Below are 17,592 nucleotides of genomic sequence, written 5' to 3'. Positions count from 1 at the left end.
AACACAACTCATCTCTGTCATGATGGAACGTGAGCAATTGAGGGATGCTGGACCCAAACGCAGGGAAACACGAATCAAGTGAAATGCGTAGAAATTTGATTAAACCTGGGCAAAAAAGGTGAGCAGATAACCATGGCTTGGTGGGACATGACCAACCTGGATGCCGGGACGGGACGACTTGCCAGTGACGAGGGCTTGGCTTTGACGGAGACTTCCGCACATAACGAAAATGCTCCCACACCGACTGGACAAACACAACAGACAAAGATAGATAAATACACCAACACTAATGAGTGTGCTTCCCCAGGTGTGTCACAAGTGGCTGAGGGCGCTGATTGGTCACACACTGGGAGGGAAAGAAACACACAGGTGGACGTGGTTAGACATAACGAGACAAGGGAACAAACCAGGAACACAAGACAAAAATCACCAACCACAAAGACAAAAACAACAGCAGCAGCCATAACAAACAAAAAGCCGACCCCCACACAACCGAAACATGACAATCTCAGCTTTATTTAGAGACAACCTAAAAAAAAAATGTCATGGAAATCAAGAACAAACTAAAAAAAAAATAATAATTACACAACAATAGACAAACACACAAAGACAACCCAACACAAACAAAAACCCTCTACACAATAACGAACTGCAAGCAAGACACAAACACAACACAGCTGAAGGTGGAGCTAATTAATGCTAATTCTAGCACACAGTTTGGTATCCACAGCTATTGCTAATGCTAACATGCTAGTTTATTGTGTCCAACTCCGAGGCAAAGGCGCAGGTTGGCAGCGGCGGCGCGATGACGCAACGGCAATAGAGAAGTTTCCTGGAATGAAGCGTTGCCACGGCAACAGCCGGCAGATTCCTCAGTTTTCCGGGTGTCGGGTGTCGCGCACGTGGAAGGGGTCGAGGCGAGCGCCGACGTGGAAAGCAGATGGTGGACGTGTGTGAGCAGTGGAGCAGAACGTCCGTCATCCCGCTCCAGAACATTCCTTCACGTCATCGCCATCTGCCTCCCGCTGGATCGCGACCGATCCGTTTGTCAATTGCAGGGCCCATTGACTGGTCGCTAATTATCCCAGGGCACATATAGACAAACAATAGACTGGTCGCCTTTCAACATCAAGACACAAAGACAAACAAGAGCAGTTGCCAGTCAATGCAAGGCCGGTCACATATGGACAGACAAACACGGGATTGGTCGCCAGACAATGCCAGAGATTGGAACCACCATATTGTGGCGTGCTAACCACTTGTTTGACCGACAGGACGGCCTCCTGCTGGGCGCGGTGGGCGCGTACGACTGGAACGGCGCCTTGCTGAAGCGCAGCCCGCACGGAAATCTCCTTCTCGACCAATCGGCGTACGGCGACCAGTTCCCCGAGGAGCTGTGGAACCACGCCGCCTATTTCGGTACGACGCGCCAACGGCGGTGGGTGGCGACGCGAGCGAGCCGCCGCTAACGCTGCGACCTCTGGCAGGATATTCGCTGGGGTCGCTGGTGGGCTCGGACGGGTCGGAGGTGGTGCTGGCGGGAGCGCCCCGGTTCAACCACAGCGGCAAGGTCGTCGCCTTCACTTTGGATCGCCGTGGAAACGTCAACGTCCTGCAGGCGCTCCTTGGAGAGCAGGTCTGACTCCGCCCCCACCCTAATATGTCATCATCAGCACACGCGTGTCATGTCCTGCATTGGTTAGGCGTGTGGTGTTGTGTGTTTGTGTTGTGTATCATATGTGTATATGTGTGTGCATTATATCAGTTTGTCTATTTCGTTTGTATTTATTTTAGTGCTGTCAAAGTTCAAGCGTTAACTAATTAATGAATCACAAAAAAACGATGGCATTAATCATGTATTAACGCAGATGAATCCGACTATTCATTTTGAGCGCAGATGATCCTTAAGCTGACAGCGGCAGATGACGTTCAAGTGTTTGAGCAAGAAACACAACGACCTGCATTCAAGTGAAAGTACCACCAAAGTGGGCCGAAATTGGTTCTCCGCATTTAAGCCATCTCCTGAGGGAGCGGTGAGCAGCAGCAGGGTTTGCATTCGGGAATCATTTGGTGATCGAACCCCCCAATTCCAAGCCTTAATGCTGAGTGTCGAGCAGGGCGGCAATGGGTCCCACAACCATTGGCAAACTACTGGGGTCTTTTTATTTTTTTTATTTTAAATTATGCAAGTAATGAACTGATTAGGAAAAGAGGAGGATGAGAGCGTGGATCAAAAACATGTTAAAGACATCCTAATAACATGACATTTTGAAACAATTAACACATAACAGGTGTTCTTCAAATTTGGAAGACAAAAAATGTTGATGAAAATCAGTTTTAATGAAGCGATTCATTGTGATTAATCGAAATTCTAAGATGTGATTCATCAAAATAAAAATGGAATCGTTTGACAGCTCTAATTTATTTGTATTATGTTTTTATTTGTTTATCTTGCATTTATTTGTGTTTATGTGTGGTTGTTTTTTGTTTATAGTTTTTGGGCATGTTTTGTGCAACTTTGCATGTGTGTGTGTGTGTGTGTGTGTGTGTGTGTGTGTGTGTGTGTCAGATGGGTTCTTACTTTGGCAGCGTGTTGTTGTCGATGGACGTGGATGGCGATGAGGAGAGTGACCTCCTCCTAGTGGCGGCGCCCATGTACTGCAGTCAGGATGCGCACGAGACGGGCAAAGTTTATGTATACAAACACAACACACATGAACAGGTAAGCACACATGTACATATACACACCTAATACATGTACACGAACCACACGACATGTCTAAATGTGTGTGTGTGGCAGGCTGTGTTGGTGCTGCAGGGGGCGCTGCTTCCGTCGCCCGCTCTGAATTCGCGCTTCGGCGCGGCGCTGGTCCAAATTCCCGACGTGAACGCGGACGGTTTTAACGATTTGGCAGTCGGCGCACCGCTGGAGGACGACCACCGGGGGGCCATCTACCTTTATCACGGCTGCCATGGAGGCGTTCACGCGCGCCACACGCAGGTGGGAGCCCCAGCTGCAGTACACGCCGGCACCAAATGACATCACGCTTTTTGTAATTGTTGTTTTTTTTTTCAGAGAGAGAGCTCAGTTTTGTTCATTCGGTAATCTTTGCTCTCTCTCTCTCTTTTTTTTTCTTTTTCTTTGTTTTGTATGTGCATATGTGCGTGCGTGTGAGTGCGTGCTCATTAAAAACCTTTTGAAAATCTCATATTGTTCACCTAAACCGAATACTTCAGAATCCCGCTAGAGTCGTGAAGTTGTCAGGAGACCCGAGGAAGGATCAAAGAAAAGAAAGGAAAGTGAAATCCAGCACCAATCAGACATGTTCCGTGTTCCTCGTCAGCGCCTTCCCGCCGCCATCTTGGACTTGGGACTCAAGTACTTTGGCCAAAGTCTTGACGCCGGCAAAGACGGCGAGGGACTGGTCAGCGTGGCCGTCGGAGCGCTCGGAGCCGCCGTCGTCGTCCGGTGGGTTTTTTGTGCGCACGTGTTGCTGTGACCACGCCCACCCCCCCTGACCCCGTTGTGCCGGCGACGCCCCCTCCCCGCAGGTGCCGGCAGGTGGTGCGTGTGGAGTCCACGCTGACGTTTGAGCCGGAGAAAGTCAACGTTTTCCACAAGGACTGCTGGAGAGGCGGGAGAGCCGTCACTTGCATGGTCGCCACGGTGTGCCTGCGGCTGCGCGACGTCACCGGCACGCGCGCCGCCGCCGCAGATCAACACGTCGGTACGTGCGATAACATGGCACCATTTTGTCACCATTTTGTCACCATTTTGTCACCAGTGCACCAACCATGTTGCATAGCACTTTTTCACAACCAGTACTTAACTTTTCATCCGTCTCTGGTACCGACGAGTAACAATGACTACGTTTACATGCAGACAATCAACCTTTCAAAACCGGAATAGTGGCAATATTCGGGTTTTGAAAGGCGCAACAACCCCAATATGCTCTTATTGGAGCCCCAGGTTACTCATTTCAGAACCGGAATCCTTGCTCATATAAACGAAATCGGAATAACTCGATCGATCGATCGGGGCATTGTTTTTTGCTGTGCGCACGCTCGCTAGGAGGAAAGCGACTACTTTATTCAGCGTGGTGAGTGACATAAATATGTCTTTTGTTGTTGAACGTATAGTAAGTTAAAGTTTCCGTAATGACGTTGTCCACGCGCCGCGGTCCGAACGGGTTATTCCAAATGAGTAAACGGGAGTAGCGCTTTCTGCCACGCACGTAAACGTGTTCCCTCGATTGGTTCCCAAATCGGAATTCTGAGCTTCACCCGATTATTGACTGCGTGTAAACGTAGTCAATAACATTTGTCCTTTTCATACATTCCAAAAAAACTGTGACAGTTGATTGTAAAGAGTCATTTTTCCACTGCTAGCGTCACTTTTGGCTGAGCGTATAACTTTAAGATGATGATACACTGTTTGGATGACAAGTTGACACGTGCGCAAGCCAAACATCTGGACCACATCGCACGAACGCACGCACGCACGCACACATGCACAGTAAGAGAAAACGAGTGTCGAGTAGAGCTTTCTTCAACCCATTAAGGCCTAAAGCACCTGGCAAAACATGCCTCTAAAAGCTAAGGGTGACTTTTGAGTCCTTCCCCCCTCCCCGAAAACCTGAGGTTTTCCTGGAAATTCATCAATATTAAAAATAGATGATATCTCAGCTCCTGAAGCAGATCCCCAAAAACATTTCAGAGCTTACATTTGTGGCGTTTACACTAACCTAAATTTATTATTAAAAACTAGAGCTGCCAAACGATTACATTTTTAAAAAAAAAAAAATTTGCATGCCAAATTTAAAGAGAACCTGTTATGTGACTTTTTTTTTTCTCGACATTTCATGTTATGAAGATGTCTTCAAAAAAATGTATAGCTCCTCCTCTTTTTCTAATCAGTTCATTACTTGCATTGTTTAAAATGTGAAAAAAGATAGTTCGACATAAACAAATATTCCGAATGTCGTACGCAAACATTTGTGAAATGCTTGACTTGAATGTCGTTCTGCTCAAACGCAAGCTTTGACGTCACCATCCGTCGTCCGCTATAAGATCGTCTGCGCTCAAAATGAATCGTGTGATTCATCTGCATTAATGCAATCACTTTTTTGTGATGAATTAATTAGTCAAGGCTTTAACTTCCAATATTAAAAAAACAACCAAATGTGGCATCTGCGGGTACATAACTCCAAATATATTTTCCTTCGCCACCGCAGCACATCGTTGTGATAACCCGGGCTGACGGAGCGCTCATTATTCGTCGTCCATTCCGTTACGAAGCATTTTCAAGGTGGCTCCGAACATATTTCTTAACAGTTGCTCACTGTCGACTGCTTACACTGATTGGACTTCCTCCCGCGCCGTCGTCAATGGCGTCATTCATTTCGTAACTCCCACAGATCTGCTCAACGGAAATTCCAAGACGAGGCCCGCGTCACCCTCTGGTGAATTTTCTTTTTTCAATGTATTTCTTTCTTTCTCTAGTGAATTTTCTGATGCATTCTGTCGGCTAAGAGACCAAACAAAATGACAAATCTGCTTTTATTTTTTTATTTTTTTTTATTTTTTTTTATTTTTATTTTTATTTTTTTATTTTTATTTTTTCCTTTCCAAATCTGCTTTTAAAGGGAGAAGCGCGCTCACACGCTCCCGGCCGGCCTTCATGGTTGAAAAAAAATAAGCATCAAATCATCTATCGAGTCAATTGTCCTTTTTGAGCCTGATATCGAGTCATAAAACCACAAATCAATGATTTTAATATCTCTTTTTTTCCAATAAAGTCATACGAAAGTAGAATTTTAAAGGCTGATTTTTTTTTGTATCTTTCAGTTTTCTTCAAATTTTCTGTTCACATACAATTGAAAAGTATATTCTTACACTTATTGTACTTTCTTTTTCATTGATATTTCCAATGATTGAATTAGAATGATGAAAATATTTTCACCTCAACTTGCTGATGTCAATGAACACGTGATGATAACACGTGTTACTTTCATTCATAAACAAAAACAGTTTCTGCCTCTGCTAAATTTTATTTGGAATTGAATGTTTGTGGCATTTTGTCCTTGATATTTAAAGCAACTTTTAGTTTACGTTGATTATGGCAGCACCATATGGACAAAAGCGGTATCGTTCTGTTGGAAGGAAGAGCGCATTTCCCAAGAGGACAAGCGTATTTTTTTAGCTCATGCCAACAAGTGAAATGCGGGCCAATGTTGATCCTTGACTGTCCTTTTCATCCAGGTCGCTTCCCTTTTTCCTTTTCTTTTCAGTTGTTTTACAATCGTGCGTTAACATTCAAATTGACTTCCGTCTTTGTAACAAATGGGGAAAGAGGGAAGTGACGTTTTTGTGTTTTTTGCGTGTCAGTGTTCCCACCATCCTCCTCAAAGTTGCGTCGTGCCAATACAAATGAGACGGACCCCTCAGGCCATAACAAAGAGACCATTCAACTCGTTTGAAGTCCATATTTCATCACAAGAGTTATGAAAATATTTGATTAAGGTTGAAAAGTTCTTTAGTGCTACTTTAAGAAGAATTGATGTTCCATAATTAATCAACATCGGATTGAAGTGAATCAAATCGACTCGAACCGGGCTTTTGTGAATCTTAAGTGAATCGATTCAGGAAATTCCAATCGATACCCAGCTCTACTGTGGAGTCATGGGCGCATCACTTCCTGTTAACACCTGACTCCGCCCCCTCAGCAGTGCGCTACCAGCTGAGTTTGGACGAGAAGCGATTTCCTCATCGAGCCGTTCTGGACGAGCGCGAACGCCTTCAGACCAACGTGATGACGCTGACGACAGGAAGCGAACGACAATGCCGACCACACGGCTTCACAGTGCAGGTCGCGCGCACACGCACGCACGCACGCGCACAGACGGAAGGGCCGACGATGACGGACGCACTTTTTGTTGACGATTGATGGGACACTTTGAAAAATTGATGAAGTTCAAGTTTTCGTCCGTCAGTAAATCTGTCGCAGACGTGACCATTGACGGACGATGCTCATTTCAACCAATGACGGATTGACGGTTTGTCTTGAATTATTGGCAGATTGACGATGACGTGTCCCAATTTGACGATTGCCAACTGACGGACGCTCAAAATGGATTGACACGCCCACTTGTGCAAACGCACACACGCGCGCACACTGACAGTCTTGAGTGGTGATGTCAATAGGACAAGATGGATTACATCCGTCCGATCGTGGTGGGGCTGGAGGCGGGGCTACGGAGCGCCGATGACGGGCCCATGCTGGACCCCGATTGGCCGACCACGCTGAAGGCCGAGGTAAGCTCGCCGCAAATGCTTGCGAGGATGCTAATCGCTGTCACAGCAATCACAAGCACGGTTGACAGCCCAACGTAGCATTTAGCTTAGCATTTAGCTCAACTTAGCTTAGCATCCGTTTCAAGCTAGTTAGTTTGGATGTTTTTCTTGCAGCTTCCATTTTGGAACGGGTGCACGCACGAAGACGTTTGCGTTCCCGACCTCGTCGTCCACAGTCACGCTGACCTCGCAAGTGTACAGTGAGTCACACGCACACACACACACACCCACACACACACACACACGCGTGTGTACACGCAATCAATATACACACACACGGCGTTGGTGTGTGCTCGTAGGAACATATGCTCTTCCCCGGAGGGGGCGTGGCGACGGTTGTGTGGTCAGCAGGGGTCGCAGCGGGCGCACGTGGTGGACCCGAGGCGGCGTCGGGCGTCGGTCTGGACCCGCCTGGAGAACCGCGGCGAGAACGCCTACGGGACGTCCGTCCTGCTGTCCTCCTCGCCAAACCTGATCTTCGCCGGCCTGGTCGTCAAGGTAACCAAACGTCCGGCGGGCCGCCCGCCGTCTTGCCGAGCGGTCCCGTCACTGGAGGGGACTTCTCTGGCCCCGCCCCCTCTGACAGGACCAATCAGACGTGCAGATGGAGTGCTTCCCTCAGGAGACCAATCAGACCAGATGTAATGTCAGCGCTCCTTTCATGAAGGCCTCGTCTCAGGTAAAATGGCGACCGCTCCCGTCTTTGGATAGTCCGGCGACCAGTCAGTGCTGGCGACCAGTTCATCACGTACCCGTTTATGCTTCACGGACAGGTGTCTTTCCGAGTGGACTTTGAGTTCAGTTCTTCGGTCTTTCTGGACCACTTTCATGTCGGCGTGGCAGCCAGCAGGTCAGACGGCGTGCACACGCACGTGCACGTGCACGCACACGCACACACAGAACACACACGAAACAGGATGCGTGTGCGTGTTCCAGTGAAGGTCAAGACGCTTTCCCCGAAGACAACAAGAAGGACGTGACGTTCCCCCTCAAATACCAAAGCGAGCTCCTCTTCACCACGTCAGTCGTCCGTCCGTCCGTCAATCGTGCGTCTGGCGACCAATCTAATGACAGCTGGTCCCTCTCCTCAGAGATCCAAACCCCGCCCGCTTTGTCGTCCAATCAGAAGACGTCGACAACGAAGACGACGCCTTCCCCGCCTTCAATGTTTCCTTCTATGTACGTCAAAGACACTTTTATTGTCGTGCTCGTAGCAGACGGCAAATGCCGATCCAGAAAGTCGAAAGCCTGCCACACTTTGGCTTTAGCCATTGATGCTAGCGAGCTAGCTGGCTAGCTAGAAAGCGAGCTCCCATGGTGCTTGTTTACCTGCTAGGGAGCTAGCTAGCCAAACTGACCGGCTTTTGACTTTCTGGACCGGCATTTGCCACCGCTGCTACTAGTACAATTGTCCGCACTAATAGAACTAGTGGAAATCTGTCCATGCTACTAGTAGCACATTATATCTAAAATCTACTAGGTAACACCGATCTGAAGCCAGCAAAACTCAAGCCCAAAAAACAAAACATGTTTTTTATCAATAAAACTTTGGATCCAAAATGGCGGCCCACTGAATTTCCTTTTCAATTCATTTGACATGCAAATCATTTCACTTCAAATGTCACTTTAATATATTTGTGTGTCGGCGCGCGTGTTCAGCTGGAGAACCTGTCGTGGTTCCCCGTCGAGGGCGTGACCTTCAGGGCCGACCTTTGGGCCGTGAGTCTCCATGGCAACCGTCTGCTGAGCCTCACCCACTGCGGCCGGGACCAGAACCGGGACCGGGACCAGGTGCGTTCTCGGCCCCCCCGTCTGTCAATCAAGCGTCTCACGCCCTCGTCTCCGCAGGCGAGCGCCTCCTGCGTCCTGACGCAGCCCGCCGCAGCCAATCGGGTCACGGCGGAGGACCTGACGCACCTGACGCAGATGGTTGGTCCACACGCGTGTGCGTGGACGTCTGCACACCGCCTATAATGCTGTGTGTGTGTGTGTGTTCAGAATCAGAGTAACAGCGCGAGCGTGTCGGCGGAGTGCCGCTTGTTCCTTCCCGCCTCCCAGCGGGTCAAATTGACTCTGCGGGGAAAACTCCAGCGAGACGTCCTGCAAAAGGTCCGTTGGCGCATTTTCAACAAATTGCACATGGGACCGATGGCGTGCGTGTTCTTCAGGTGGTCTTCAAGACTCTTGAGGTTTTGCTAAGTGCGGACGTCCACTTGGACTCGTCCGCTTCCTTCTTCCTGCGGGACGAGCGTCCGGTCAGACAGGTGCGTGTCATTTGAGTTCACCAAAACGAAGCAAAAAACGAAAATTCCCCAAAACAAAAATGCTTTTCAAAACAAACTATGATGATGAATTGAATGCGGAGGATTTGAAATGTGATCGAAGCGAAATAAGGACCTTTGAAAAGTGACGTCATCGAGCAGCAGCCCATCGGAAAGCACCTTCGGATGACGTCGTCGTTCCCGTCTTTCGTTTTGTTTTCAACTCGTACGGAAACTTGACTCAAAGTCATCCAAACTAACAGAACCACCCTGAAAACGAACTACGTTTAAAAGGAAGTGAAATGAAATGAAAATCGTCAAACTATAAAAACTGCGGTTGCGTTGCCTGAAGTTGCTGTTGCGTCCTCAGCAAACGTTTCCCGTGTGAGCAAATTCTCCCGCTGTCGCCGACTTGCTGCACGGAGACATCAACAATCGATCTCGGACAGCTCGATCGCAAACGCCGGTCACGTCTCGGATCGAGCGTCACGGGTTGCTGCGTTGATAAGAAAAAAATACATGAAGCTTGTTTTGTTTTGACTTTTGATCCTTCTCAATGCAATATTTACTTTCAATCTCAACAGATTTCCTTCACATTGCAATGACAAACGTGTGACATTCTCAACATTTGGCGCCATCTGCTGTCCAAATAAAAGGTTTTTGTCTGTTTTGGTCTATTTTGGGGACTCGTCAAACGTTCTCACCGAGTGCCAGCCAACCTCGAAAAACACCATTTTGTTTTTCATCACCGACCGTAAATGACGGCTCGCTCTCAAATGAAGGCCAAAGACATTTCTCTTCTTCCATTTCCTTTTTTTTTCTCTTCTTCCTTCTTCCGTTTCCTTTTTTTTTCTTCTTCCTTCTTCCGTTTCCTTTATTTTTCTCTTCTTCCATTTCCTTTTTTTTTTTCTTCTTCCTTCTTCCGTTTCCTTTTTTTTTCTTCTTCCTTCTTCCGTTTCCTTTTTTTTTCTCTTCTTCCTTCTTCCGTTTCCTTTTTTTTTCTCTTCTTCCTTCTTCCGTTTCCTTTTTTTTCTCTTCTTCCGTCTTCCGTTTCCTTTTTTTTTCTCTTCTTCCGTTTCCTTTTTTTTTCTCTTCTTCCTTCTTCCGTTTCCTTTTTTTTTCTCTTCTTCCGTCTTCCGCTTCCTTTTTTTTTCTCTTCTTCCGTCTTCCGTTTCCTTTTTTTTTCTCTTCCTTCTTCCGTTTCCTTTATTTTTCTCTTCTTCCATTTCCTTTTTTTTTTTTCTTCCTTCTTCCGTTTCCTTTTTTTTTCTCTTCTTCCTTCTTCCGTTTCCTTTTTTTTTCTTCTTCCTTCTTCCGTTTCCTTTATTTTTCTCTTCTTCCATTTCCTTTTTTTTTTCTTCTTCCTTCTTCCGTTTCCTTTTTTTTTCTTCTTCCTTCTTCCGTTTCCTTTTTTTTTCTCTTCTTCCTTCTTCCGTTTCCTTTTTTTTTCTCTTCTTCCTTCTTCCGTTTCCTTTTTTTTCTCTTCTTCCGTCTTCCGTTTCCTTTTTTTTTCTCTTCTTCCGTTTCCTTTTTTTTTCTCTTCTTTCTTCTTTCGTTTCCTTTTTTTTTCTCTTCTTCCGTCTTCCGTTTCCTTTTTTTTTCTCTTCCTTCTTCCGTTTCCTTTTTTTTCTCTTCTTCCTTCTTCCGTTTCTTTTTTTTTTCTTCTTCCTTCTTCCGTTTCCTTTTTTTTCTCTTCTTCCTTCTTCCGTTTCCTTTTTTTTCTTCTTCTTCCGTCTTCCGTTTCCTTTTTTTTTCTCTTCTTCCTTCTTCCGTTTCCTTTTTTTTCTCTTCTTCCTTCTTCCGTTTCTTTTTTTTCTCTTCTTTTTTCTTCCATTTCCTTTTTTTCTTCTTCTTCCTTCTTCCGTTTCCTTTATTTTTCTCTTCTTTTTTCTTCCATTTCCTTTTTTTTTTCTTCTTCCTTCTTCCGTTTCCTTTTTTTTCTCTTCTTCCTTCTTCCGTTTCTTTATTTTTCTTCTTCCTTCTTCCGTTTCCTTTATTTTTCTCTTCTTTTTTCTTCCATTTCCTTTTTTTCTTCCTTCTTCTGTTTCCTTTTTTTTTCTCTTCTTCTTTCTTCCGTTTCCTTTTTTTCTCTTCTTCCTTCTTCCGTTTCCTTTTTTTTCTCTTCTTTTTTGTTCCATTTCCTTTTTTTTTTTTTTTTCTTCTTCCATTTCCTTTTTTTTTCTCTTCTTCCTTCTTCCGTTTCCTTTTTTTTCTCTTCTTCCTTCTTCCGTTTCCTTTTTTTTTCTCTTCTTCCTTCTTCCGTTTATTTTTTTTTCTCTTCTTTTTTCTTCCATTTCCTTTTTTTTTCTTCTTCCTTCTTCCGTTTCCTTTATTTTTCTCTTCTTTTTTCTTCCATTTCCTTTTTTTTTTCTTCTTTCTTCTTCCATTTCCTTTTTTTTCCTTCTTCCTTCTTCCGTTTCCTTTTTTCTCTCTTCTTCCGTCTTCCGTTTCCTTTTTTTTTCTCTTCTTCTGTCTTCCGTCTCCTTTTTTTTTCTCTTCTTCCTTCTTCCGTTTCCTTTTTTTTTCTTCTTCCGTCTTCCGTTTCCTTTTTTTTCTCTTCTTCCTTCTTCAGTTTTCTTCTTTTTTCTTCCGTTTCCTTTTTTTTTTTCTTCTTTCTTGTTCCATTTCCTTTTTTTTTTCTTCTTCCTTCTTCCGTTTCCTTTTTTTTTTCTCTTCTTCCTTCTTCCGTTTCCTTTTTTTTTCTCTTCTTCCGTCTTCCGTTTCCTTTTTTTCTTCTTCTTCCTTCTTCCGTTTCCTTTATTTTTCTCTTCTTTTTTCTTCCATTTCCTTTTTTTTTTCTTCTTCCTTCTTCCGTTTCCTTTTTTTTCTCTTCTTCCTTCTTCCGTTTCTTTATTTTTCTTCTTCCTTCTTCCGTTTCCTTTATTTTTCTCTTCTTTTTTCTTCCATTTCCTTTTTTTCTTCCTTCTTCTGTTTCCTTTTTTTTTCTCTTCTTCTTTCTTCCGTTTCCTTTTTTTCTCTTCTTCCTTCATCCGTTTCCTTTTTTTTCTCTTCTTTTTTGTTCCATTTCCTTTTTTTTTTTTCTTTCTTCTTCCATTTCCTTTTTTTTTCTCTTCTTCCTTCTTCCGTTTCCTTTTTTTTCTCTTCTTCCTTCTTCCGTTTCCTTTTTTTTTCTCTTCTTCCTTCTTCCGTTTATTTTTTTTCTCTTCTTTTTTCTTCCATTTCCTTTTTTTTTCTTCTTCCTTCTTCCGTTTCCTTTATTTTTCTCTTCTTTTTTCTTCCATTTCCTTTTTTTTTTCTTCTTTCTTCTTCCATTTCCTTTTTTTTCTTCTTCCTTCTTCCGTTTCCTTTTTTCTCTCTTCTTCCTTCTTCCGTTTCCTTTTTTTTTTCTTCTTCCGTCTTCCGTTTCCTTTTTTTTTCTCTTCTTCCGTTTCCTTTTTTTTTCTCTTCTTCCTTCTTCCGTTTCCTTTTTTTTTCTCTTCTTCCTTCTTCCGTTTCCTTTTTTTTTCTCCTCTTCCTTCTTCCGTTTCCTTTATTTTTCTCTTCTTTTTTCTTCCATTTCCTTTTTTTTTTCTTCTTCCTTCTTCCATTTCCTTTTTTTTGTTCTTCTTTCTTCCGTTTCCTTTTTTTTCTCTTCTTCCTTCTTCCGTTTCCTTTTTTTTTCTCTTCTTCCGTCTTCCGTTTCCTTTTTTTCTCTTCTTCCGTTTCCTTTTTTTTCTCTTCTTCCGTTTCCTTTTTTTTTCTCTTCTTCCTTTTTCCGTTTCCTTTTTTTTCTCTTCTTCCGTCTTCCGTTTCCTTTTTTTTTCTCTTCTTCTGTCTTCCGTCTCCTTTTTTTTTCTCTTCTTCCTTCTTCCGTTTCCTTTTTTTTTCTTCTTCCGTCTTCCGTTTCCTTTTTTTTCTCTTCTTCCTTCTTCAGTTTTCTTCTTTTTTCTTCCGTTTCCTTTTTTTTTTTCTTCTTTCTTGTTCCATTTCCTTTTTTTTTCTTCTTCCTTCTTCCGTTTCCTTTTTTTTTTCTCTTCTTCCTTCTTCCGTTTCCTTTTTTTTTCTCTTCTTCCGTCTTCCGTTTCCTTTTTTTCTTCTTCCTCCTTCTTCCGTTTCCTTTATTTTTCTCTTCTTTTTTCTTCCATTTCCTTTTTTTTTTCTTCTTCCTTCTTCCGTTTCCTTTTTTTTCTCTTCTTCCTTCTTCCGTTTCTTTATTTTTCTTCTTCCTTCTTCCGTTTCCTTTATTTTTCTCTTCTTTTTTCTTCCATTTCCTTTTTTTCTTCCTTCTTCTGTTTCCTTTTTTTTTCTCTTCTTCTTTCTTCCGTTTCCTTTTTTTCTCTTCTTCCTTCTTCCGTTTCCTTTTTTTTCTCTTCTTTTTTGTTCCATTTCCTTTTTTTTTTTCTTTCTTCTTCCATTTCCTTTTTTTTTCTCTTCTTCCTTCTTCCGTTTCCTTTTTTTTCTCTTCTTCCTTCTTCCGTTTCCTTTTTTTTTCTCTTCTTCCTTCTTCCGTTTCCTTTTTTTTTCTCTTCTTCCGTCTTCCGTTTCCTTTTTTTCTTCTTCCTCCTTCTTCCGTTTCCTTTATTTTTCTCTTCTTTTTTCTTCCATTTCCTTTTTTTTTTCTTCTTCCTTCTTCCGTTTCCTTTTTTTTCTCTTCTTCCTTCTTCCGTTTCTTTATTTTTCTTCTTCCTTCTTCCGTTTCCTTTATTTTTCTCTTCTTTTTTCTTCCATTTCCTTTTTTTCTTCCTTCTTCTGTTTCCTTTTTTTTTCTCTTCTTCTTTCTTCCGTTTCCTTTTTTTCTCTTCTTCCTTCTTCCGTTTCCTTTTTTTTCTCTTCTTTTTTGTTCCATTTCCTTTTTTTTTTTTCTTTCTTCTTCCATTTCCTTTTTTTTTCTCTTCTTCCTTCTTCCGTTTCCTTTTTTTTCTCTTCTTCCTTCTTCCGTTTCCTTTTTTTTTCTCTTCTTCCTTCTTCCGTTTATTTTTTTTTCTCTTCTTTTTTCTTCCATTTCCTTTTTTTTTCTTCTTCCTTCTTCCGTTTCCTTTATTTTTCTCTTCTTTTTTCTTCCATTTCCTTTTTTTTTTCTTCTTTCTTCCGTTTCCTTTTTTCTCTCTTCTTCCTTCTTCCGTTTCCTTTTTTTTTTCTTCTTCCGTCTTCCGTTTCCTTTTTTTTTCTCTTCTTCCGTTTCCTTTTTTTTTCTCTTCTTCCTTCTTCCGTTTCCTTTTTTTTTCTCTTCTTCCTTCTTCCGTTTCCTTTTTTTTTCTCTTCTTCCTTCTTCCGTTTCCTTTATTTTTCTCTTCTTTTTTCTTCCATTTCCTTTTTTTTTTCTTCTTCCTTCTTCCATTTCCTTTTTTTTCTTCTTCTTTCTTCCGTTTCCTTTTTTTTTCTCTTCTTCCTTCTTCCGTTTCCTTTTTTTTTCTCTTCTTCCGTCTTCCGTTTCCTTTTTTTCTCTTCTTCCGTTTCCTTTTTTTTTCTCTTCTTCCGTTTCCTTTTTTTTTCTCTTCTTCCTTCTTCCGTTTCCTTTTTTTTTCTCTTCTTCCGTCTTCCGTTTCCTTTTTTTTTCTCTTCTTCTGTCTTCCGTCTCCTTTTTTTTTCTCTTCTTCCTTCTTCCGTTTCCTTTTTTTTTCTTCTTCCGTCTTCCGTTTCCTTTTTTTTCTCTTCTTCCTTCTTCAGTTTTCTTCTTTTTTCTTTCGTTTCCTTTTTTTTTTTCTTCTTTCTTGTTCCATTTCCTTTTTTTTTCTTCTTCCTTCTTCCGTTTCCTTTTTTTTTCTCTTCTTCCTTCTTCCGTTTCCTTTTTTTTCTCTTCTTCCGTCTTCCGTTTCCTTTTTTTCTTCTTCTTCCTTCTTCCGTTTCCTTTATTTTTCTCTTCTTTTTTCTTCCATTTCCTTTTTTTTTCTCTTCTTCCGTCTTCCGTTTCCTTTTTTTTTCTCTTCCTTCTTCCGTTTCCTTTATTTTTCTCTTCTTCCATTTCCTTTTTTTTTTTTTCTTCCTTCTTCCGTTTCCTTTTTTTTTCTCTTCTTCCTTCTTCCGTTTCCTTTTTTTTTCTTCTTCCTTCTTCCGTTTCCTTTATTTTTCTCTTCTTCCATTTCCTTTTTTTTTTCTTCTTCCTTCTTCCGTTTCCTTTTTTTTTCTTCTTCCTTCTTCCGTTTCCTTTTTTTTTCTCTTCTTCCTTCTTCCGTTTCCTTTTTTTTTCTCTTCTTCCTTCTTCCGTTTCCTTTTTTTTCTCTTCTTCCGTCTTCCGTTTCCTTTTTTTTTCTCTTCTTCCGTTTCCTTTTTTTTTCTCTTCTTTCTTCTTTCGTTTCCTTTTTTTTTCTCTTCTTCCGTCTTCCGTTTCCTTTTTTTTTCTCTTCCTTCTTCCGTTTCCTTTTTTTTCTCTTCTTCCTTCTTCCGTTTCTTTTTTTTTTCTTCTTCCTTCTTCCGTTTCCTTTTTTTTCTCTTCTTCCTTCTTCCGTTTCCTTTTTTTTCTCTTCTTCCTTCTTCCGTTTCTTTATTTTTCTTCTTCCTTCTTCCGTTTCCTTTATTTTTCTCTTCTTTTTTCTTCCATTTCCTTTTTTTCTTCCTTCTTCTGTTTCCTTTTTTTTTCTCTTCTTCTTTCTTCCGTTTCCTTTTTTTCTCTTCTTCCTTCTTCCGTTTCCTTTTTTTTCTCTTCTTTTTTGTTCCATTTCCTTTTTTTTTTTCTTTCTTCTTCCATTTCCTTTTTTTTTCTCTTCTTCCTTCTTCCGTTTCCTTTTTTTTCTCTTCTTCCTTCTTCCGTTTCCTTTTTTTTTCTCTTCTTCCTTCTTCCGTTTCCTTTTTTTTTCTCTTCTTCCGTCTTCCGTTTCCTTTTTTTCTTCTTCCTCCTTCTTCCGTTTCCTTTATTTTTCTCTTCTTTTTTCTTCCATTTCCTTTTTTTTTTCTTCTTCCTTCTTCCGTTTCCTTTTTTTTCTCTTCTTCCTTCTTCCGTTTCTTTATTTTTCTTCTTCCTTCTTCCGTTTCCTTTATTTTTCTCTTCTTTTTTCTTCCATTTCCTTTTTTTCTTCCTTCTTCTGTTTCCTTTTTTTTTCTCTTCTTCTTTCTTCCGTTTCCTTTTTTTCTCTTCTTCCTTCTTCCGTTTCCTTTTTTTTCTCTTCTTTTTTGTTCCATTTCCTTTTTTTTTTTTCTTTCTTCTTCCATTTCCTTTTTTTTTCTCTTCTTCCTTCTTCCGTTTCCTTTTTTTTCTCTTCTTCCTTCTTCCGTTTCCTTTTTTTTTCTCTTCTTCCTTCTTCCGTTTATTTTTTTTTCTCTTCTTTTTTCTTCCATTTCCTTTTTTTTTCTTCTTCCTTCTTCCGTTTCCTTTATTTTTCTCTTCTTTTTTCTTCCATTTCCTTTTTTTTTTCTTCTTTCTTCCGTTTCCTTTTTTCTCTCTTCTTCCTTCTTCCGTTTCCTTTTTTTTTTCTTCTTCCGTCTTCCGTTTCCTTTTTTTTTCTCTTCTTCCGTTTCCTTTTTTTTTCTCTTCTTCCTTCTTCCGTTTCCTTTTTTTTTCTCTTCTTCCTTCTTCCGTTTCCTTTTTTTTTCTCTTCTTCCTTCTTCCGTTTCCTTTATTTTTCTCTTCTTTTTTCTTCCATTTCCTTTTTTTTTTCTTCTTCCTTCTTCCATTTCCTTTTTTTTCTTCTTCTTTCTTCCGTTTCCTTTTTTTTTCTCTTCTTCCTTCTTCCGTTTCCTTTTTTTTTCTCTTCTTCCGTCTTCCGTTTCCTTTTTTTCTCTTCTTCCGTTTCCTTTTTTTTTCTCTTCTTCCGTTTCCTTTTTTTTTCTCTTCTTCCTTCTTCCGTTTCCTTTTTTTTTCTCTTCTTCCGTCTTCCGTTTCCTTTTTTTTTCTCTTCTTCTGTCTTCCGTCTCCTTTTTTTTTCTCTTCTTCCTTCTTCCGTTTCCTTTTTTTTTCTTCTTCCGTCTTCCGTTTCCTTTTTTTTCTCTTCTTCCTTCTTCAGTTTTCTTCTTTTTTCTTTCGTTTCCTTTTTTTTTTTCTTCTTTCTTGTTCCATTTCCTTTTTTTTTCTTCTTTCTTCTTCCGTTTCCTTTTTTTTTCTCTT

At 41.6% G+C, this 17,592-nt stretch overlaps 1 protein-coding gene across 4 annotated transcripts in view; it reads left to right on the top strand.

Annotated features, from left to right (window-relative positions):
* Window positions 1–17,592, top strand: part of LOC147174888 (integrin alpha-11-like) — a 34,802-nt gene that overhangs the window by 9,171 nt on the left and 8,039 nt on the right. For 3 of the 4 annotated variants that reach the window (XM_086073553.1, XM_086073554.1, XM_086073551.1), the window contains 18 exons: window positions 1,275–1,419; window positions 1,488–1,636; window positions 2,570–2,722; window positions 2,801–3,001; window positions 3,345–3,469; window positions 3,553–3,728; window positions 6,726–6,868; window positions 7,204–7,314; window positions 7,468–7,553; window positions 7,653–7,851; window positions 7,940–8,032; window positions 8,127–8,203; window positions 8,290–8,373; window positions 8,445–8,532; window positions 9,013–9,144; window positions 9,202–9,282; window positions 9,352–9,462; window positions 9,522–9,617. In XM_086073553.1, the coding sequence (XP_085929679.1) occupies window positions 1,275–1,419; window positions 1,488–1,636; window positions 2,570–2,722; window positions 2,801–3,001; window positions 3,345–3,469; window positions 3,553–3,728; window positions 6,726–6,868; window positions 7,204–7,314; window positions 7,468–7,553; window positions 7,653–7,851; window positions 7,940–8,032; window positions 8,127–8,203; window positions 8,290–8,373; window positions 8,445–8,532; window positions 9,013–9,144; window positions 9,202–9,282; window positions 9,352–9,462; window positions 9,522–9,617 (2,250 nt within the window). The remainder of the gene's footprint in view (window positions 1–1,274; window positions 1,420–1,487; window positions 1,637–2,569; window positions 2,723–2,800; window positions 3,002–3,344; window positions 3,470–3,552; window positions 3,729–6,725; window positions 6,869–7,203; window positions 7,315–7,467; window positions 7,554–7,652; window positions 7,852–7,939; window positions 8,033–8,126; window positions 8,204–8,289; window positions 8,374–8,444; window positions 8,533–9,012; window positions 9,145–9,201; window positions 9,283–9,351; window positions 9,463–9,521; window positions 9,618–17,592) is intronic. The other variant, XM_086073552.1, reaches the window with a different exon arrangement.

The sequence above is a fragment of the Leptonotus elevatus genome, chromosome 4, assembly GCF_054856555.1.
Source record: "Leptonotus elevatus isolate MCC_2025b chromosome 4, RoL_Lele_1.0, whole genome shotgun sequence".
In the NCBI taxonomy this organism is placed as follows: domain Eukaryota; kingdom Metazoa; phylum Chordata; class Actinopteri; order Syngnathiformes; family Syngnathidae; genus Leptonotus; species Leptonotus elevatus.
The sequence above is the reverse complement of the archived record's forward strand: the minus strand, read 5'-3'. Positions and strand labels throughout refer to the sequence as shown.